Source organism: Alexandromys fortis, unplaced genomic scaffold, assembly GCF_014885135.2.
Source record: "Alexandromys fortis isolate MF-2015 unplaced genomic scaffold, M_Fortis_MF-2015_v1.1 scaffold_44, whole genome shotgun sequence".
NCBI classification, from domain to species: Eukaryota; Metazoa; Chordata; class Mammalia; order Rodentia; family Cricetidae; genus Alexandromys; species Alexandromys fortis.
Window position 1 is genome coordinate 1,202,923 of NW_026067921.1, and position 22,289 is coordinate 1,225,211.

Sequence of the window (22,289 nt, forward strand, 5' to 3'; positions counted from 1 at the left end):
TAAAGATAGAAGGAGGGAGGACAGTAAAATAACAATATGGATTCTGAAAAAGCCATAAAGAATCATACTATTAATTATCTACTTAAAAAAGACTACAATACATGAAATGCCATATACATAATTTTATATAATATATTATATATGTATGTATAATCAGATTACCTAACAAAAACCAAAAACCCCAATACTAGACATGAGAAGCCCTCTTTTGAGTTGTTGGGCAGGGGTGTCCAAGCGACCCCCAGAACATACAACCTATTGCTGTTGCCCTTGGTTACCCTCCTAGAGATGGAAGGTCATTCCCTATTGCTGAAGACACCATGCACTTGAGAACAGGCCCAGAGACCTCCTCCTTGCAGATGGGTTCTCAACGTGATGGAGGGCACACAGAAAGGGACAGGCACATTGACACTTTACAGCTAATTTGTTTCTCACAGTGATACCTATTAATTCTGAAACTATCTTACATGTATCCTAAGGCTGAATGGGTTAGTAAAGGGATGACAGACAGGAAAAGGTTTATCACCAACAGCAAGGGTAGTAAACAAGAAAGAAAGGCTAGAATAAACCCTGTGGTTACTGGGTCAGAGTCAGGCATCAGTATAAATGAATGTTTAGCATGGTATCTACATGAGGAGATGATACAGAAACAATTCCAGATCTCTCTGCTAACACAAGGGTACGTACATAGATTTCCTAGCCCTGTCTGCTGAGAAAGCCTCAAAGCAGTCGCTGCCCAGTAGCAATAAATACATCTCAGGGGCCAGATCTTGGTTTCTCATTAGTATTTTCCAACAAAAGGAACCAGGGTTTGAATGGTTCTAGAACGAGTTAAGGGAAAATATAAGAGCTTGGAAAGTCGGGAAGCGTGATAAAGCAAGAAAAGTGCTCAAAACTCAAAGGACAGAGTATGTCAAGGGGGTACAGAAACTTCAAAACGCTCCCAGTGACCAAGGATGGAACAAGATGAGCAACATAAGACACAGAATTACAACCCAAAGTATAATATAAATATACATGACTATAGATCATATAAATGGACGAATAAACAAAACAGACAAACCTTTCAGAAAAATTTCAAATATCATTCTTTTCTCCAAGAGAGAGAACTCAGCCAACTCACCTTATTGCCCAGGTCAGGCTGACCTATAACAGACAACTCTACAAACCCAGAGTCTTTGTCAGGGACAGAGTAAAAGTCAGAAAGAGACACTGCACTGCTAGTGGCTCTGAGCCACATAAGGTGAATGGTCTCTAAGCTGGGAAAGGAAAAATATTCTGTACAGCTGTCTGGAGGAAGGAAGCTCCAGTAACAGCTTAATCTTAGCCCAGTAGGATCCATGTTGAACTTTTGACGTAAGTAAAATAAATCGGTTATTTTATGCCACTAAAGTCTGGGGAGACTTATTAATGCAGCAACAAGTAGGAACTACTACAAGCACTATACCTTTGTACGTAGACAAATAACAACTTACTATGCAAAGATGGTCCCGTTATAACCGCTCATGCAGGACGCCACAATGCTTTTAGCCACTGTTGAGAACACAGACTCCTACAAACAATAAGCACCAAACATGTTAAATTAAAATACTTCTAATCTACATCTCATGATATAATAAAAACTGGGTGCTTGGACTTTAAGACCTATGATTACTTGAAGGTTGCATCTACTTAGGAAAAACGGGTAAACCATAAAAGATGATAAAAGGTAGAACTACAGACATTGTTAGGTCCGTTTATCTCCAATACAGCATAGACTGAGAAACCTAACACAGTGTCAACTTTATGGTTTCAGCCTTATCAATTTCTGAAACACTGTTTTACTATTTTTAAAGTGTTGATATTGTTTACAAATGCACTTCAATTCTTTGGGTTTACATACATATTTATGTACAGATGTGTGAATGCATGTGTTGGGGTGCAAATGACATTGTGGCTGTTGCTCCTCGGGTGCTACCCACTGTAGTTTTTTGTTTAATTTTGAGACAAAGTCAACTCAACAAGTAGACTAGGCAGGCTGACCAATGAGTCCCAGTGATCCATATTTCTGCCTTCCCACCACTTGGATTACAAGTGTAGACCACCAGTTCTGCCTTTGCTCATGCATGGGATCTCAGGATGAAACAAAAAAATAAAAACCTGTGATATCTGATACAGTAACCATTAGTTACATGTGACTAACTTGAATTATCTAACATACTAGCCATATTTCAAATGTTAAGAGTCATGTATGGCTAATGCATACAAGTAATCAAATTTTAAATTTTATTTAGTTTTAATTAAATTTAATTCACTACATGGCCAGAGTTAATGTAGCAGGTCAAATATCAAACATTTCCACCACTGCAGAAAGTTCTGTTAGCAGTGGTATTAGATTTTAATTAAATTGGATTTAATTAGAAAAGCAGCTATCAAACTGCAGTAGTGACACAGGGCTTTAACACCAGTACTCTAAGGGCAGAGGTGGCAGATCTCTGTGAGTGCAAGGCCAGTCTGGTCTACTGAGAGAGTTCCAGGACAGCCAGGACTACACTGAGAAGCCCTGTCTCAAAGGGGAGAAGGAAACAAAAAAAGGGATGGAAAGAAAGAAAGCAAAGCAAAGCAGTTGCTCACATAACAGTAACCTTCTTTATGTGGGATCTGGGGTTTGAACTCAGCTAGCAAGACCTTTGAAGCAGTGATTTTATCCACGGAGTCATTTTCACAAGCTCATAGTCATCTTAACTCCTTAAGCTAGAAAGTGAACTATATTGAGGGATTGTTTAAGTAGCTCTGAAATCTTCATTTATCTTCATCAGTATGTATAAAAAGAAACATAAAGCAGCTTTGTGTGATTCTTGGACAAAGCTTGACGAGTAAAGAAGACAACTGCTTAATAAAATTAGGTTAAAACATTTATGGAAGTTTTAGCTTTCTTATCTGAAATCTACACAACTAAAAAGTGACCAGGAATTGAATTCCAATAATCAAAGCCTCATATCTTCCTAATGAAAGGGTAAGTTTCCAATGGCCACTACCTGAGTGGTGTCCATGCCTGCAACATAATCAAACACAAAGGTCTTGGGGTCTGGGTTGGAGTGCAGCCGGAGCGTCGTCGGGGAGAGCACAGACAAGCACAAGCTGTGCTCTCCATCTGAAGGTCCTGGGCCCTCCGCAGGAGGACGGATTCTCACAAAAACTTTGATGGCATCACCTTCATTACTGAGGACCAAAACAAAAGGGAACAGGTGAGTTTGCTGGGGAAAGGAGACTATAAATAAAGACCCGAATCTCAAACTGCCTGATGTGGGAGTGTCATCTATCTGTTGCTTTCATTGGTTAATTAATAAAGAAACTGCTTGGCCTTTGATAGGCCAGCCCTTAGGTGGGTGGAGTAGACAGAACAGAATTCTGGGAGAAAGAAAGTCAAGTCAGGCAGTCACCATAGCTCTCCTCGCCTAGATGGACGCAGGTTAGGATCCTTCCTGGTGGGCCACCACATCGTGGTGCTACACAGATTGTTGGAGGTGAGTTAATCAAGATGTGAGAGTTAGCCAGCAAGATGCTAGAGCTAATGGGCCAAGCAGTGTTTAAAATAATACAATTTCCGTGTAATTATTTCGGGTAAAGCTAGCCGGTGGCCGGGAGCCCTCCCAGGTGGCAGGAAGAAGACCTCAGCTCCTACTACAGAGTGGCGCCCCACAAATACAATTTGTGTGTTGTTATTTCTGGGTATAAAGCTAGCTGTGCAGGAGCTGGGCGGGAATGTAGCCTGCCGCTCCTACAACCACTGCCTGTTACATTACTGTAATGAGGCCAAGTCTTAGGCCTACACCACTGAAATTTACTCCGTTTAAATTCTCACATAACTCACACCCAGATTTATTTTCCAGCAGATACCCTCACACACCTTTACTGAAAATAAAATCAAAGGCAGCTACTTCAAGGAGCTCAGCTTCGCTTTTCTGCTATTGCCCACCTATTAGTACCTATTAATAAGTTATTCCTTCCCAAGGAATCATCACGTCATTCATTCCATATTTTTGTGGGGAACTGGGAAGGCATTGGGAAGCACGCAATTGTCCTCTACTTCCAGCTGGTTGAAGATGAGCTAAATTTTGAACTAAGCATCTCTGACCGTTGATGGAGGAAGGTCATTGGTTAATAAAGAAACTGCCTTGGCCCATTTGATAAGCCAGCCCTTATGTGGGTGGAGTAGACAGAACAGAATGCTGGGAGGAAGTGAGGCAACTGCCATGCCTCTCCTCTCTAGGGCAGACGCAATGAAGCTCCGACCCAAGATGGACGTAGGCTAGAATCCTTCCTGGTAAGCCACCACCTTGTGGTGTTACACAGATTATTAGAAATAGGTTAATCAAGATGTGAGAGTTAGCCAGTAAAAGGCTAGAGCTAATGGGACAGGCAGTGTTTAAATTAATACAATTTGTGTGTTGTTATTTCGGGGCATAAGCTAGCAAGTGGTAGGGAGCTGGGCGGTGGGAAGTGGCCTGCTGCTCCTACTACAGACCATACTAAACAGCAATCTACTATACCCTTCATTTTCTTTATCAGCAAGACTTTTTCTTACCTTGGCTGGGTGGAATGAGAATTCATCCCATTTCGTAACTCAGCTAGAAAAAGAAGATAAGAGATCTGTAAGGATAAAAGCACAAGAATAAAACTAAAACTCTTACCTCAGGAATTAGGCCACAACTCCTTGGAGACTGACCTCAGTAACTTAACATGTCTTATATAGACATCATGGTACCTAAATTCTAATAAAAAATGATCCACACTTTCCTAGCTAACAAGACAGTGAGAAGCCTGCATCCCTGCCTATCTATCCCAGTGTGGACCCCACACAAATGGCTCATGAGACTAAGTAACTTTCTCAACTACTATAAAACTTCTACCCTCTCTACCCTGATCTCCCCTCGAATGCTGGCATAGGGAACTGACATGCTGTCTTCTTTTTATTTTTTTAATAATTTATTTACTTTTATTTCATTTGCATTGGTATTTTGCCTGCATGTATGTCTGTCTGTGTGAGGGTGTCAAATCTTGGAGTTAGAGACAGTTGTTAGGTGCCATGTGGGTGCTGGGAATTGAACCTGGGTCCTCTGGAAGAACAGCCAGTGCTCTTAACTTCTGAGCCATCTCTCCAGCCCGTTGTCTTCTTACAGCGTATCTAAAGAACTTCTCTGCATGCTTTTGTGAACTGGGTGAATTCTTTACCACCTGTACCATCGTTTTTCATGGCATATAAATGGTTATATGCCATTTCATATAACAAAACCATTAAAGGTAATTATAACTGCATTTATATACTAACTGCAAAGCCTAGGCTGGGTGAAGAACAAAGGACAAAAAATTCATTATGGAAATCTTTTCTTCAGTTATTGATATTCCTCGACTTTCTCAGATCCCTTATATCCACAACCAAATCTTGGCCTCATTTCTCCTCCCCATGCTATCCCTTATACTGGTAACCATATCCAGTCTCATGAGTTTAAATGCTAGGTATACGTTGATGATTTTCAAATTAATAATTAATTAGAGACAGGGTCTGTTAGTAACAAGAATAAGCTATCAGCCAAGCATTTATAACTAATAATGAGTCTCTGTGTGGTTATTTGGGAGCAGGCTGGTGGGACAGAGGTGATCAGTGGTCCCGATGATAAACTCGGCCTATAAATGGCCCCCTACATGGGGTGCCGGATATTGCAATTTCTTTCACTGGCTATTACAGAATGAAACTCGCAGACATGTTAAAGAATACAATCTAAGACAATCACAAGAGACCGCGAAACACACCACTACCATTTACTTCCCCCACTCAAAAACAGCACACAACCTTCCAGCCAGCCTACTCTTCTCAGGGGCCTTTCTAGAGCCCATGGGTGGGTGGGTGGGGGGGGAGCGTGTGGACACACACACTCTACGATCCATCCCAACCAGCTGAATGTGAACACCACCTCTCCAACCACCTGTTGGACCAACACCTGACTCCACTGAATGTCAGACCACAACACAGACGAAATTCCCACACCTTTCTTGGCTCTGTTCAGCTTCAAAGAACCTGTTGTTATTACTATCATAACATATATTATTCTCCTGCCTTATAAAGCAAATCTCAAGGAGTGCCTGATCCACAGTAACACACAATATCTCTGAATGAATGAGACTAGAACAATAATGAGTTCTACGCATACAAGAACTGAAAGCAAAAGGTTCTCACAGTACTTTATTTCTGGGGATTATCCCTCCAATCGACACCTGTGAAGCAGGAAACAGACCAGGCGACCAACCCACCCACCACACCTCTGCACACAGTTCTCGCAAATGCTGGTGACAAAGAAACAGCATTTCTGTACCTGGAGCAAAAGTGAAAAGACAGACAGACCAGGACACAAAAGGAAGGCTTTCATGTTTCAAAAGCTGAACTCTGAGACCACGCTTTGGCTTATCCTTATGAACAGAACACAGCCTTTCAATCTGTCAGCCATGACGGAGTAGCAAGGACGCAATGTACTTGTGTTAAGTGACTAGGAAACGGAACAAAAAAAAATCTGCAGCAAGTTCTGAGACACTGGACAACAGGCAGCATAGAAAAGCCATCCTGAGAGGAGGAAACGAAGGCAGCGGGAGAATCCAAGCAGAGCTCGCTGATCTGGCTGAGCTGAGGAGAAATGGTTTGGCGTGGGAAAGAAAATGCAGCTAGACTCTGTGGGACAGAAGTTCACATAGAGAGCAAGCTCTGACTCTCCAGAGATCTCCTAAGTACCCAGACATCAACAGGCATGTGTGTGCAAGTTTTCAGTAAGTCAAGTGGATTCCAAAAGAAAATTCTTACCCATTCCCAGCCCACCCCCAAAAGCAAAGCTACCAGAACAATGAGATAAAATGAAGAATTTTAGGGAGGAGGCCAGGGGTGCACACCTTAAATCCCATCGCTCCAGAGGCAGAGGCAGGACGAGCTCTGAGCTGCAGGTCAGTCCGGTTTCTACAGCAAGCACCAAACAACTAGAACAATGTGGAGAGATCCCATCTCAACAAATTGCAGAGAAGTAGGCAGCTATGCACGGTTCCTAACTGAAGCTTGACGGGATGTTTTGAGTTCATCTTTCATGTACTCAGCCACTTTGTTGTGCTCCCTCTTGACTCAAGGTTAACGGAAGTATATATACATATATGTGTGTATATACATATATATGTATGTATGTATATAGTCTTATCAGGTCACCATTCTCTGGAGACATTTACTGTAAATTTTTTTCAATTTTGAGGTCATCGATGTGGCTGCCTAAAAACATGTTAAAGATATTCACAGATATTTTATTCATGTTAATTCGACCTAGAAACTCAAGTTCAAAGAGAGAGAGAGAGAAAGCCCCTCAAAAATGGAACAAATTGTAATATGCTCACCTAAGGGAATACCAGAGAGAAGTGAAAAAGACCTAGCTGCCGCTGCCTACCACTGAACAGGCACAAAATTTCACAAAAGTCATCACAAGAAGAAAGAACGTATGTACCAACCACATGAGCGTCAAGAATAGCTAGAACTGCTGAGTGGTGATAAGAAGCAGAACACTGGCGAGGCTCAGGGGTTACTGACTACAGGAACAGCTCTAGTCTATTCTATGGGAGTGGAGGCAGGAGGGTCAGAAGCCCAAGACCATCTCCGGCTTCACACAAATCTTAAGACCAGTCTGGTTTTATGTGATATCTGCTTTTAAAAAGAGTTATAATAAATACTGTGATGATACAGGAAATAGGATGAGCATTAAGATCCATAACGTACCCATTCTTATGCTTAAATTCCCGTAACACTGAAAGTGGCAGAGGAAAAAGATCACACTGAATTGTTCAGATAATGGTGTAATAGACTTAGAGGTAAATCAAGCAACTAATCAGGAAACAATTACGATTGACAAAGAGGTACAAACATGAACACTATTGTAAAATTCAAACATACAATTTCACAATTTTCTCAAGCATCTCCTCATTCCACTCTCAAATCTTAAAATCAGCCTTAAAAAACAGATGACAGCACCCATACACAGCAGTTCACGACCACTCAGAATGCCAGCTCGTGGTCTCCAACCACCCTCCCAAGGGCAGGCACCTCGACACACACACCATAATTAAAAATAAAGAATTTAAGAAAAACAGCTTACAGAATTCTGCAACATAAGAGGTGGCATACAGTGGAGGTGGGGGATTAAATCAGTCTCTTCCCGAATGAAGAGATTGAGAATGTGTATCAGTCTACCCATAAACTGCAGGTCCCTTCTCCATGGTTTTTATCCCAGCCACCATCTAGAGTCCAAAACCTCTAACTAGAAATTGCAGAACTAAACAAATTGTAAGTCTTTTATTTATTATCTTGAGACAAGCTCTCAACATGAAGGCTGGCCTCAAACAGCCTATTCTCAGTAGCGCGTCCTGCTACACAACTCCGTTTAGCCAGGGTCTTGGCCACACTATATACCGCTCTCCTAATAGTCTCAGCCTTCTGTTATGAGAGCAACTAGCTAACTGACAATGCTTGCGTGCAAGTGACTTTTGGAAACTGTCACACTGTAGCAATTCTCTCACCGTAGCGCCTCATGACAAAAGGAAAGACGGCTCTAAGAAACCCTTTCACATAGCTTACTATTGTATATTACCACAGCTGCTGTATTTTATTATCAGCTTATCTCTGAGTATACTAGATTTACAGAGCACAGTTATCTGTTTATAGGATTCTGTGATAGGATGCAATTCTGGCCTCATGAATTCAGGAAGTCTTGCCGGATGAAGTGGGAACTATTGTAAACAGATGGGTTGCAATTCGCTTTAAAAATCCCTCTTCTGAGGGCGGGATTCCCTTCCCTTCGAGAAAGTCGGAAACGTGGGAGCATGCAGCAAGTGGAGAGCGCGAGGGTCCGCCCTCGGGTCACTGACACAAGACGCCAGCAGGGACACAGCAGTGTGTGCAGCGCTGGGAAGGGCGCACAAGTGAGCAGGGGCTGAACCCGGGGGCCTGCGCTCTGCGTGGAACTCGGGTTCCCACCGTGCGCGCAGCCGTCACTCCAGCGGGCCGCCCTAGGAGCTGCGGTCCGCTGACACCGGGGTTGGCCAGCGGCCATGAGCTCACGACTTACCTTTGCAGCCAGGGGCCATGGCGACCTCCGCGCAGATTCGCGACCGCCGTAGCCGCTAGGATCCTCCCGCCAAGATGGCCACGGATTTGAATTTGGCGCCGCCCACGCGTCACGCCCCCGAGGGCGTGGTTGGGTGACGCCAGCGTGCGCTGACGTCGAAGTGCGCGCGGGCGACGGCACCTCTGCCCTGCCGGGTGCGGTGGGCGCTTCCCGTCGGAGCCGCCATGAGCAAGCGGAACCTGGTGTCGTACGTGCGGCCCGCCGAGCCCGCCTTCCTGTCCCGCTTCAAGGAACGAGTCGGCTACCAGGAGGGGCCCACCGTCGAGACCAAGGTGAGCCAGCCGGAGTCGCGCCGCGTCGGACCCGCGTGCCCACGCCACTTCCGACTCCTCGGGTTCCCCCCCCCCCCATTCGCGACCGGACCAAGCCGGCCCGGGTCTCGGACCCCAGGTCTCTCGCTCACAGTGCTGTGTTTGGAGATGATCTAGCCCCGTCCTTTTCTTTCTCACTTCCGGATCTCACTTTACGTGAGCAAGATGATGACAGCATCGTCCCCTTTTTCAGAGAAGGAAACGGAGGCCGCTTGTTTAAATGATTCGAATCTGGAGTCTTTGGGGGAACCATCCAGGATTAGAAGCAGAATCTCTGCTGTCCAGGCTGCGTGTCTCAGGATAGGGCGATGAAACAGTACTCATCAAAGGAGTCTGTCCAAAAAAGACCATAAACACAGTGTCGTTCCTGTTGCCTAGGAGCTATGCACACATCACATGTGTGTCTTCTAGAGGCTCTTTAGTCTTGAAGGCAACATAAATAAGGGTTGGCGTGGAATAGCGGCGTGTCCTAGACACAATGTGAGAGACAAAGGAGGCAGAGGAGTGGAGATGGTCACGGACTGTTAAGTACTCAAGTTTGGAGTCTGGAGGATGGAGTGGTCTAAGGCCAACTCACGCAGGATGTTCACATTACAAAATGAAGTACTGGGCGGTAATTTGAAAAATGAGGCGGGCGGTGGTGGCGCACGCCTTTAATCCCAGCACTCGGGAGGCAGAGGCAGGTAAATCTCTGAGTTCAAGGCTAGTCTGGTCTACAAGAGCGAGTTCCAGGACAGGCACCCTGTCTCGAAAAAAAAAAAAAAGAAAAAAAAGATGATTCTATATTTATCTCAGGGTATTATACAAAGACTTTTTTAGTTTAAATGTATATGATGCCTAGCTTTTGAAAAATATGATTTAGCTGACAAAATACTACATTTGTTACACGTGTACAATGAGACAGGGTGCTGCTTGAGAAATTTCAGAAGTTAAACAATACATATAGCATTGTTTATGTATAAAACTTTTTACAGGGGGAAGGGAGGGTAGTGGGAGGAGGGGTGGAGGTGGGAATTTTTAATTTAAAAAAATGTCAACATGACATCGGAAGAAAGAAAATCTCATATCATGATCAAAAAAAAACAACCTTTTACATAATTTGTGTGTCTTTGAAGAGCAGCTGATAAGGTATCTACTAAACTGAAGCAGTTATTAGATGAGCAGAGGTAGGAGAAAGTAAGTTTTGCCTGTTTTCCTTTGATGGCTTAACTGGTGAGGCTGAGTTATGTTTGTCTGGAGTTTTGTTTTTTTGTCAAATTCAGACAAGACGGAAGTGAAAAATATTGATTATAAATAAACAAAGAACCAGAGTAGTTCGGCACTGCCTTGAGTGGGCTAGATAGAGGTGAGTGCCACTGGGCATGCCAGGGTGGCTGGCAGGTAGACCTGTGTTCTGTGTGGTAAGTTAGGCTCTTTGGAGCTAATTCACTTTATATTCATTTCGCCAGTACCCATTTCACTTTAATAATTATTGTCACAGTGGCAGTGGTTATGTTAAAGGTCAGCAACCTACACGTTACACTTGGTTTTTTGTAGAAAATCCAGCCTCAGCTCCCAGAGGATGATGAGGACCGCAGTGACAAAGAAGATGAGCAGCCTCAAGTAGTGGTTTTAAAAAAGGGAGACCTAACAGCTGAAGAAGTCATGAAAATTAAAGCAGAAATAAAGGCTGCCAAAGCAGGTAATGTCCAAAAGTTATCTGATTTTTTGTTTTTTGGCACTTTAAGGACATAAAATAGGGTTGTTGTTGGTGGGGTTTTTTTTTAATTTCAATTGAATAGAATGATTTGTTTGAAGAATGTAGCCTTTGTTTCAAGCATTGGCTATGGTGCCAGATGTGTAACCTTGGGCAAGTTCCCCATCAGTGAAATAGAGACAATAAATTGTCCTGTCTTAGTGTACTGTTTAAAGTAGCCATTTAACAACATAGGTCAACCAGTCAGCAAGATTTGTGTAACTCATTAGTGCTGAAGTGTAGTTGTTATGTAGTACACTTATTGTTCCTAAACAGGTGTCACATTGTATTAGGAAGAAATATTGTTCCAAACACGTTTCAGAATACGCCCTGAGGACCTGGAAAACAGCTCGGTGGTAGAGCACCTTCTTAGCATACGAGATTATGCTAGGTGTCACCCTAATCTTTTCTGTCATCAGCTGGGGACTAATTGAGACATGTTAGTGACGGTTTACTGAGTGGTGGCTTGTGTTGGGTACGGTATAACCAGAAGCAGTAGAGCAGACTGAATTTAGTCAAGGGCGTCCTTAAGTACACTGCATGGCCTTCTCCTTAAGTACACTGTATGGCTTTCTTGCCAGTTGACTCTTGGTTAGCAGCTAAATAATGAGAAGAAACTTCTCCAGCTTTTCTTTTCTTTTTTGTCACAGATGAAGATCCACCTCCAGCTGATGGGAGAATCATGTATCGAAAACCGGTTAAGCGTTCCTCGGATGAAAAGTGTTCAGGTTTGACAGTAAGCTCCAAGAAGAAGAAAACAAGTGAAGATGGCGAAGATAGGCAGAGTCCAGTTAGAAAGAACTCACAGAAGCAAATAAGAAATAGTAGTCTCCTTTCTTTTGACAATGAAGATGAAAATGAGTAAGTATAAACATGTGGACTTGGTTTCCTTTGAAAGCAATGAGGTTTTGGTGGGGTTTTTTTGTTTTTTGTTTTTTTTTGCTATTGCTAGAACTTCACTATATTGAAGAGGTATGGAGAGAGTGGACATGAGGTATTTTTTAAAACATTAATTTTCCTATACCTTAAAGTGACATCTTCCCCAAGTACTTCAGGTTCATTGCAGAAAGCTTCAAAAACGCAGAAGACAAACTTGAAATAAAACCCATCCAGTAATGCCCCTTTACTGGAAATGTTAGACATTCACCACTGTTAACACTTTGTTACCTCCCACCTGTGGGTATGTATATATGTAAATTATATTTTTAAATAAAACTGAGATTGTCGTATATGTTCTGTGTCCTGCTTCTTACTTATAATTACAGCATTAGAATTTTGTTGCATATTTTAAAAATCTAACATTAATAGCTCATAAAGAATGTTATAATAAATAGATGTCTTAATCACTGTGCTGTTGATATAAAGAGACACCATACCCAAGGCAACTATTATAAAAGAAAGCATTTAATTGAGGGCTTGCTTGTAGTCTGAGCTTAGTCATCTTGGCAGGAAGCATGGTGGCAAGATAGGCATGAGGCTGAAGAATTCCCGAAGGTACATCCTGAACATAAGGGGTGGTGGGGAGGGGGAACCATGACAACACTGAGACAGACTGGCATGGGCTTTGTTTTGTTTTTTGAAACAGGGTTTGTCTGAGTAGCTCTGACTGTCCTGGAACTTTGTAGACCAAGCTGGCCTCAGACTAAGAGATCTGCCTGCCTCTGCCTCCCAAACGCTGGGATTAAAGGTGTGCTACACCATGGCCCACTGGCATGGGCTTTTGAAACCTTAAAACCCACCCCCAGTGACACACTTCCTCCAATAAAGCCGTATCTCCTAATCTTTGTGATCCTTTCAAGTTATTTCCTGGTGATTGAGCACTCAAATATATGAGCCTTTTTTGTGATTTTTTTTCATTAGTAAAGCCCTACTTTAGATGAGGCATGGATATGTGCCTGGCTGAAAATACCTTCCCAAGCCAGGTGTCCCAGCTCCAGAAATGGTCCAACGTGCACACGAGGAATTTCAAGGCCCACCTGGTCTAGTGAGTTCCAGGCAAGCCAGGATAACACAGTGAGATACAAGCCTTATATAAAGAAGTGCTACTAAAGGGAATAAGTCTGCATTTTGTGATGATCTTTTGAGGGGGTGGCTTTTTTCAAGACTGGGTTTCTCTGTGTAGTCCTGGAACTCACCCTGTAAACTAGGCTGACCTTGAGCTCAGAGATCTGTAAATCCTAAATGCTGGGATTAAAAGTATGGCCCACCATTCCCAGCTCAGGATGAATTTCTTTCACTGTGGCAGAAAATTAGTGGTAGAATGAGGAGCCAAAGAACACTCAACTAAGATGGGTGTTGGCCTAGTCAAGGGACCCACCTTATTACAGGAAGGAAAGGTCAAACTGTAAATTTCCATTCTTAGCTGGATGGGATGATAGATGCCTGGACGCCAGGGACTCTGGTAGCTGAGCAAGGAGATTTATCACAGTTGAAGACTAGCCTGACACAGGGATTACCATATCACCCTAAACTACACAGGAATATCCCATCATAACAAACTAGCACATAAAACCCACTTTATAATAGTCTTGAGATACTAGGGTGAAATCTTGGTGTTAAAATGTAATCTTTTTGTGCAGTCTGAAGATGCATCACTCAGACTAGTTATTAAGAGGCTGAATGGCCAATAGCTTAGTCTTGTTTCTAACTAGCTCTTAGAATTTAAATTAACCCATTCCTATTAATTTATGTGCTGCCACATGGCTCGTGGCTTGTTACCTCATTTCCTGGATGTCATACTTCCTCTGTGTCTTCTCATGACTCTACCCTTCTTTCCAGCATCCTCTCTGCCCCAAAAGTCCTGCCTAGGTATTGGCCACTCAGCTTTTTTTTTAAACCAATCCAAGTGACACATCTTCAAAGTGTTCCAAAACATTTCCCTTTTTGTCCAAAGAAAAAGGAAAGGTTTTTAACTCTTAACACAGTAAAGCTGTATACAATGAAAACAGTTATCAGGTACTGTCTACATAGACAGGAAAGGTTATTAACTTACCCTATCTTGGGGAGTCTAAAGTTTTGTACCTAGTTCGCTTTCTCTCCTAACTTGTATTACCAACCCAAAACTGATTTTGTTTTTGGACCTCAAAACATTTTTTTACATTTCTTAAGTTTCTTTTCTGAAGCTGGAGATAAAGGTGACTGAGCCAAATGTAGGTGCTGGGAGCTAAACCTAGGTCCTGCGCAATAGCATTAAGAGTCGTTTCTCTAGCTCTACTTTCTTTTCCTTCCCCAAGACAGGGTTCTCTGTGTAGCCCTGGCTGTCCTGGAACTCACCCTGTAGACCATGCTGGCCTTGAACTCAGAGATTCGTCTGCCTCTGTTGAGATTAAAGGTAGCGCCAGCACCACCGGACTCCAGCCCCACTTGTAATTGAATCTAAGGTCCCAGGCTTGCAGACAGCACTTTACCAACTAAGCCATCTCTGTCTCTGCAGCCTCCACCTGGCTTTACTCTTAAAGCTAAGCTAATCGCTAGGCCTGGCAGAAAGTACTTTCATATCCCAGCAACTGTGGACATGGGATCTTGGCGGGATTTTTGTTGTTGTTGTTGCTGTTTTGAGACAGGGTTTCTCTGTAGCTTTGGATCCTATCCTGGAACTAGCTCTTGGAGACCAGGCTGGCCTCGAATTCACAGGGATCCGCCTGCCTCTGCCTCCCAAGTGCTGATCTTGGCGTTTTCAACCACTTTCCCCAGAACTAGCCAAGGGAGAGGGCCATGACCCAATGGAACAGGAATACCCATGCCAGCTTTGACAAGGACGGCCCTTCTTCCCTACTAAACACTAAGGAAAACAGACTATGACTTGAGGGCAGTAATTGAACTGGGAAGAGTGGTTATTAGCTGGACACTGAACAAATAGATAGGAATTCACTAGCTCATGTGATTTGGTCAGGATCAAAGAAAGGCCCTGAACCTGGAGTTTCTAAAAAACTCAGATTTGGAGTTAAAATACAATCTGAAATATAAAGTCACACTACAAACATAAAAATGTTATGTAAAACTTGGTAAAGTAAATTAGGTCACAGAATCTGCCTATGGATTTAAAGACCCTGAAGGGCATCTAGTGCAGCTGATGAAATGTCATCTGTCACCTCTAATGACATCCATTTTGGTGCACAGGCTTTATCTGACTACAATCTTATATTTTGACTGTACATTCTGATTTCTTCCAGAGTATAAAAAAATTCTGAGGTCCTGACAATAGAAAATTTGAAAGTAACCTAGATTATCATAACCCCTTGACTTTTTTAGTTTAGGTAAGTATGTATTAGAATTATCTCTGTATCTTTTCTTAACATAGGGATTTCTACAGCCACAACACAATCATGCATAACAAACGAACATTAGTACTGTTATGAAGTCAAGGCATTGGTGGTGCACACCTTTAATCCCAGCACTCTAGAGGCAGAGGCAGGCGGCTCTCTGTGAGTTCAAGGCCAGCCTCTACAGGGGCTAGTTCCAGGACAGGCACCAAAGCTACAGAGAAGAAACCCTGTCTCAAAAAAACCAAAAAAAAAAAAAAAAAAGCTTGACTAGTTACAAATACCAGCTGTCACCTCATTTCAGGAGTGCTGTGGATCACAACCAAGTCTGCACACATGCTAGGCAAGTGCTCCATCCGTGAGCTCTAGTTCCAGCCAGTTTCTTCATCTGAGTCTTCACTTTCAAATAATCTTTGAAGTCCTCAAAGACTAAATTAAAATCATAGGAATCCCACTGTGCCTCCTCTGTTTTGTAGTTCTCAAAACTGGAATTTTCTACTTTTTCTAAACACCATCCAGAATGTGAGAATGAAACCCACTGAAACTTGCTCAGCCTGGGGAGATCACAGACAACCTGGGCATGCCTCTCAACAAGCAGTACTGACTCCTTACTGGGGAATGTTAGCAGCACCTCACCCAAATGAGTATTATAGGAATCTGGGGAGTAGAGCCGTTTAGGGACGGTCCTCAATCTTGGTAAATCAAAGTAGCTGGAATTTGCTGTCTCCATCAGCCCCTGGCCATTTAGGACAGACATGTCAGAGGTACCCAGAGCTTTGCAATGTTAGGTCTGGGAGGTACAGACAGTAAGGAAAAATGCTTTCTACTTCCTGTCACTTCAAAGGAACAGGTTGTTAAGGGCTTGGGTTTGGTTTCTTTCTTTGTTTTTTTAAGATTTCAGGAATGGGAAAGTGTATAAATGTTTACAGTGGAGTTGCCGAGTGCTATGTCAGGTGATAACTCGCCATTGCTTCACTCAATACTAGACAGACATAAAGTTCAAAGCTCCAGAATTCAGCCGGGACAACTTGCTTATTGCCCAATTGATTCATAATTTTAAAAAAGGAGTACTGAGCAACAACCTTTCCCTGAACAATCTCATTCTATATATGCTCATCAGGACCCATTTCTATAAAAGCCACACCCATCTGTTCCCATACCACCCACAATGCTTGATGTCATCTGACCTCAGCTTAGCAGGATTGGGACCAGTGAGTACAGGCACAGAGAAAAAAAACAGACCCACATTCCATTTCAGGAAGCCTAACTGCTGAGGGTACAGTTAAAACGAAGTCCTTGGCTCTTAGATGTTTAAGTTTTATTTTCTTTAAATTGCCTCTGAAATGCTTGTGTTTACTTTCCCTTCCAGAAAAATAACTTTAAGGGTATAGGCTTTGTTCTAACAAAGGAAGAATAAAGCTGAACAGAGGTGCCTACTATTGGGAGCAGTAGGCTATGACCAACAGCAGAGGAACAGCCTCTTCCTCGCTACTCCACAAGATGGGTTCTGTGGTGTCGCATGAGGTGCGAGTTAGAAATGAAAGCTGCGCCACACTTGGCGCATTCATAGGGCTTTTCCCCCGTGTGGGTTCGCTGGTGGACAGTGAGGCTCGACCTCTGTCTGAAGGCCTTCCCACATTCGTTACATGTGTAAGGTTTCTCCCCATTGTGGATTCTCTGATGAATGAGCAGGTACGAGCTACAAGTGAAGGCCTTCCCACACTCATTACACACGTAAGGGAGATCTCCACTGTGAATTCTCTGGTGGACAATAAGGCAAGAGAGTTGACTGAAGGCCTTTCCACATTCACTGCAGTCGTACGGTTTCTCTGCAGTGTGGATTCTCTGATGGACAATGAGGTGAGAGAAACAACTAAAGGCTTTCCCACAGTCTTTACACTCATATGGCTTCTCCCCAGTATGGCTTCGCTGATGCACAATAAGGTTTGCACTCTGGGTAAAGGCTTTGCCACACTCGTTACAGGCGAAAGGCTTCTCCCCAGTATGGATCCTCTGATGGACAATGAGGTTGGAGCTTCTAGTGAAGGTCTTCCCACATTCGTTGCATTCGTAGCATTTCTCGGTTATGTGGACCTTCTGGTGCCGAGCAAGCTGCGAGCTGTAACTGAAGGCTTTCTCACATTCACCACACTTAAAGGTTTTTTCTAAGGAGTGGATTTTCTGATGCACAGTCAGGTTTGAGCTCTGAGTGAAGGCCTTCCCACATTTTGCACAAACATAAGGTTTCTGCCCAGTGTGGATCCTCTGGTGCACAACAAGGTTTGCACTCTGGATGAAGGCCTTCCCACACTCATGGCACTCAAAGGGTTTCTCCCCAGTGTGGATTCGCTGGTGCACAACAAGATTTGCACTCTGACTAAAGCCTTTCCCACACTCACTACATGTAAAAGGCTTCGGCCCAGGCTGTATTTTCTGACTTTTGGCTGGGTCAGAGCTAAGGCAGTATTTCCTCCTGGACTTAGATTTCTGGTCTTCGTCCTCCCGGAAGCTCTCAGACAATGGAGAGTCTTTCATTGTCACTTTTTTTATATCTTGTTTTTCCCTCTTTATTTTCTGTCTTTTTAACACATTTCCCTTTTCATAAGATTTTCCTAGCTCAGGTCCTTGAAGGTCACCTTTCTGGATTCTTCCTAAAACCACAGGAGGCTCTTCTGCTTCACCACAAATCTCTGTTTTAGGAACCAATAGTTGTAGGTTCTTGGCTTCAGTACCTGTACCAGGAAACAGAAATGAAAATGTTAGATTCCTGTGGCCTAGAAAAAGAACAGGCATCAAGGTCAGAATAAAGAACTCCACCTTTGCAAACTGACATCTTGAAAGAAGGGAATAAATACCACACCCTCTGTGCCCTTCTACGCACTTACCTTCCCCAGATTCTGTTAGGTTCTAGTATGAGTGTCACCCAAAAGGTCACGGGCTGAATGACTAGCCCCTAGCTAGTGGTGTTTTTCAGGAAGTTATGAACACTTGAGGCCCTGGTCCCTGCTTATCATAAAGTAAACAAACTCACCTTCTATTGTTATCTGTTATTGTAAGCTAAAAGAAACTTTCCCTCCTTATATCTATCAGCAACAACAGACTCTTAGCCCAGAGTAACAGGCCCAAGCTCTAGACAAGACTCCTGGTAACCTGGAGACCAGTTATGAAGGATACCAGCTCTGCCTCAACTTTTTTTCTTGACCTGCTAGCATGGATTAGCAAACTGACCAGTTAATTATGGAAAATTCCTATCCATAAACAAAAGGCCATGAATTTAGGCTTTTTTGTGTGTGCGAATACTAGACAGACAGCAAAGGAAGGATAAAATCTGGGCATGGTAACATACACCTGTAATCCCAGCACTTGGGTAACAGAGGAAGAAAGTTGCTGTTGAGTCTGAGCCCAGCCTTGACCACAGCAAGTTGAAGGACGGACAGGGTTAAACAGAGAGACTGGCTCGGAAGTTAAGAACACTACGTTTCCAAAGGTCTTAGGACTTACAATGCCAAACAAACATTCTATCACCAAACTACAATCAGACCCCAGAAAGTTTTTATAACAATTATCTTTCTTCATTTTACTTTTTTCTTCTTGGTGCAGAGGATTAAATGTAAATCCTCACATTTGTAAACCTACATTTTAAACTGTAAATGTAACCATTTCAAAGTCCTTGCTACCCAACCCCGTACCCGTGAGAAAGTGGAAGGGCAGAACTGACTCCACAAATCTTCCTCTAACCTCTGACCTCTGTGGTGTGGGTGCGAACACACATGCACACAGAGTAAATAAAATTTAATCAGAAAAAGAGCTCACGTGGGCATGACAGTATATACCTGTGATCCCAACATCTAGGAGGTAGAAACATGAAGTTCCTAAATTCAAGCAAGTCTGGACTACATGAGACACTGGCTGGAAAAAAAAAAAAATACTCAAACCAACAAATAAAAAAAGATTTGAAATCTATGTTGTTGGTCCTCTCAACTGGGTTTTGTACTCTTTAGCCTTGAAGCATATAATCCCACCGACCAAGATATTTCTGATCCCACCTAAACACATTCCTGACCCTCACTGATGGGTTATTCCTACACAAACCGGATTCTGCCATAGACAATCAGGACTGATTTCACAGGCCAAGGTGTAGTGGCATAAACCTTTAGTCTCAGCACTTGGGAGGCAGAGGCAGGTAGATCTCTGTGAGTTCAAGGCCACCTGGTCTACAGAATGAGTTCCAGGACAGCCAGGGCTATGTAGAGAGACCCTGTCTCAAAACAACAAAAACCAAAACAAATGAGCAAAAATACTAAATGATTTAATTAAGTAAGGTTAACATCCTACTGTTTTCACTCTGTGATGCTCTTATAATCAGCAAGGCTCAACACTTCATCTGCTTCTTGGATTTTTTCTTTTATTTCTGTACCTTTGACTTATCCCCCCCCCTTTATAACCACTTCTATCTGTGTGCATGTGGAGGTCGGAGGACAACGTTCAAGAGCTGGTTCTCCCCTGCTACCATGTGATCCCTTGGGAGTGAACTCAGGTCAGCAAGCCCGGCAACAACTGCCTTTACCAGTAAGCTATCTGGTAGCCCTGAATTAACTTTTTAAGTCTTTAAATCACTTATCATATTAATGATCTGTAGTAACACCTCACATACTGTATAGCCCTGGCTGGTCCAGACCAGCTATGTAGACCAGGCTGGCCTCAAACTGAGATCCAACTGCCTCTGCCTCCAGAATGCTGGGATTAAAGGCCATGATACAAAGATAAAGGTATCTTTTAAGAATTTCTAAATTACATTTATTGGGAGAGGGAAGTAGCATGCCAAAGTGTACGTGTGGAGGTCAGAGATCAACTTTTGGGAGTCAAAATAGTGTTTTTCTTTTCCAATATGTGGGTCTGAGGGATGGAATGAGGTCATCGGGCATCTTTACCTTTTGTGCTGTATCACTAGCCCTAAAGGTATTTTTTTAAATAATTTATTCTTTTTATTTTATGTGCATTGGTGTTTTGCCTGCACGTATATCTGATACACTGAAACTGGACTTGCAGATAGTCGTGTGCTGCCGTGTGGATGCTGGGAATTGAACCTTGGTCCCCTGGAAGAGTAACCAGTGTTATTAACTGCTGAACCATCTCTCCAGCCCAAAGTATTTTTTTTTATTTAAGTATTAAAAAACAAAAACAAAAACAGACATTTAAGACTGAGGATATAATTCAATTTGTAAACTGCTTGCCTAGCATGTACAAATACAAAGCCTTGGGTTGACCTTCCAGCACACGTGCACCAGGCACATCCTTGTAATCACAGCACTTGGGAGATGAAAGCGGGATTAGGAATTAAAAATTCAAGGTCAATCATGGCTGAATAGTGAGTTTAGGGCCAGGCGGGGGTATGAGACCATTTCAAAAAGAAAAAAGAAAACAAACAAACAAAAAAAAAAAGAAAACAAAAATGCGGAGCGTACTATCCCTTACTTGCATCATATAAATATCCATGATGACACGGGTTTACATGTGTACAGAGATGTTAAAAGTCCTGAGGAATGAGCATGATTAAACAGTGAAATTTAGAATTTATCTGTCTGCTCTTTAGTTTATTAAAAACAACAAAAACAAAAACAAAAAAACCACCACTCACTATGGCAACCATACGAGCTGCTCTCTACACACTGTGTATTTAAGAAGGAAAACCAGACACACACCCACGCATTTTAATGTGACTGAGATCAGGGAGCTGAACTTTACCTGGCGGGGTTGGGATCCCATGAGGCTCCAGGATCTCACTCTTGGCCAGAGTCCCTGGTAATGAGTAGCCCCCAAGGGGTGCAGCAGCAGCAGCCTCCTGTGTTGCTTTGAGGACCAGTGCCATGTCCCAGAACATTTTCTGACCCTAGAAACAAGTGGGCATAGATTGTTTGAGGGGAATAAAGACTGAAGCATTGTGATACAGCTTTGCAGATGAGAGCACAGTCCTGGAGTCACCAATACTGGGCAGGTGTCCCCCTACCTCCCCAGGACACCTGCGTGTGATACAGCTTTGCAGATGGAACACACTCCTGGAGTCACCAACACTGGGCAGGAGTCCCCCTACCTCCCCAGGACACCTGCGTGGAGAAGTTAGACTACCACTTTGATTATTTTATTTTAAGTTTTTCAAGACAGTGTTTCTCTGTGTAGCCCTGGCTGTCCTGGAACTCAGAGAGATCCACCCGCCTCTGCCTTGAGTGCTGGGATTAAAGGTGGGTGACACACACACACACACCCCGGTCTACCACTTGGATTTTTAAATCACAGAATTCTACAATATACATTCTCATCTGTTAGTGAGCCCTAGCTTAGACAAGTAGGGAGCATGGCTTTAAGAAGCCAGGGTGAGCTGGGCGGTAGTGGTAGCTCGATAAAGGAGCTAAAAGTATACAATGAAAAAAAGAGAGCATCTTCAACAAATGGTGCTGGCAAAACTGGATGTCAATCTGTAGAAGAATGAAAATAGATCCATATCTATCACCATGCACAAAACTCAAGTCCAAATGGATTAAAGACCTCAATATCAGTCCGAACACACTGAACCTGATAGAAGAGAAAGTGGGAAGTACTCTACAACACGTGGGCACAGGAGACCACTTCCTACATATAACCCCAGCAGCACAGACAGTAAGGGCCTCATTGAATAAATGGGACCTACTGAGACTGAGAAGCTTCTGTAAAGCAAAGGACACTGTTGCTAAGACAGAAAGGCAACCCACTGACTGGGAGAAGATCTTCACCAACCCTGCAACTGACAAAGGTCTGATCT

At 43.1% G+C, this 22,289-nt stretch overlaps 3 protein-coding genes across 4 annotated transcripts in view; 1 reads left to right on the plus strand and 2 right to left on the minus strand.

Moving 5' to 3' along the window:
• Positions 1-9,284, minus strand: part of Kif15 (kinesin family member 15) — a 53,917-nt gene extending 44,633 nt beyond the window's left edge. The window contains exons 1-4 of the mRNA XM_050141596.1: positions 9,126-9,284; positions 4,568-4,610; positions 3,018-3,201; positions 1,476-1,552 (exon numbers count right to left, since the gene is read on the minus strand). Of these exons, the coding sequence (XP_049997553.1) occupies positions 1,476-1,552; positions 3,018-3,201; positions 4,568-4,610; positions 9,126-9,144 (323 nt within the window). The 5' untranslated portion in view covers positions 9,145-9,284. The remainder of the gene's footprint in view (positions 1-1,475; positions 1,553-3,017; positions 3,202-4,567; positions 4,611-9,125) is intronic.
• On the plus strand, positions 9,265-12,462 carry Kiaa1143 (KIAA1143 ortholog). The gene is made up of 3 exons (XM_050141598.1): positions 9,265-9,457; positions 11,033-11,177; positions 11,882-12,462. Exons 1-3 carry the CDS (start codon positions 9,350-9,352, stop codon positions 12,094-12,096), a joined length of 468 nt encoding a protein of 155 aa, XP_049997555.1. The 5' UTR covers positions 9,265-9,349; the 3' UTR covers positions 12,097-12,462.
• Positions 12,463-16,796: 4,334 nt separating this feature from the next.
• The window catches only part of Znf35 (zinc finger protein 35), a 9,975-nt gene continuing 4,482 nt past the window's right edge, over positions 16,797-22,289 (minus strand). The window contains exons 2-4 of one of the 2 annotated variants that reach the window (XM_050141517.1): positions 21,239-21,383; positions 19,327-19,402; positions 16,797-18,225 (exon numbers count right to left, since the gene is read on the minus strand). In XM_050141517.1, the coding sequence (XP_049997474.1) occupies positions 16,982-18,225; positions 19,327-19,402; positions 21,239-21,383 (1,465 nt within the window). In that variant the 3' untranslated portion in view covers positions 16,797-16,981. The remainder of the gene's footprint in view (positions 18,226-19,326; positions 19,403-21,238; positions 21,384-22,289) is intronic. The other variant, XM_050141516.1, reaches the window with a different exon arrangement.

Coding starts and splice junctions, on each gene's coding strand:
- Kiaa1143 (XM_050141598.1), top strand. CDS start 9,350: ATGAGCAAGCGGAACCTGGTGTCGTACGTGCGGCCCGCCGAGCCCGCC. Junction 9,458..11,032: donor GGCCCACCGTCGAGACCAAG/GTGAGCCAGCCG, acceptor GGTTTTTTGTAG/AAAATCCAGCCTCAGCTCCC. Junction 11,178..11,881: donor AATAAAGGCTGCCAAAGCAG/GTAATGTCCAAA, acceptor TTTTTGTCACAG/ATGAAGATCCACCTCCAGCT.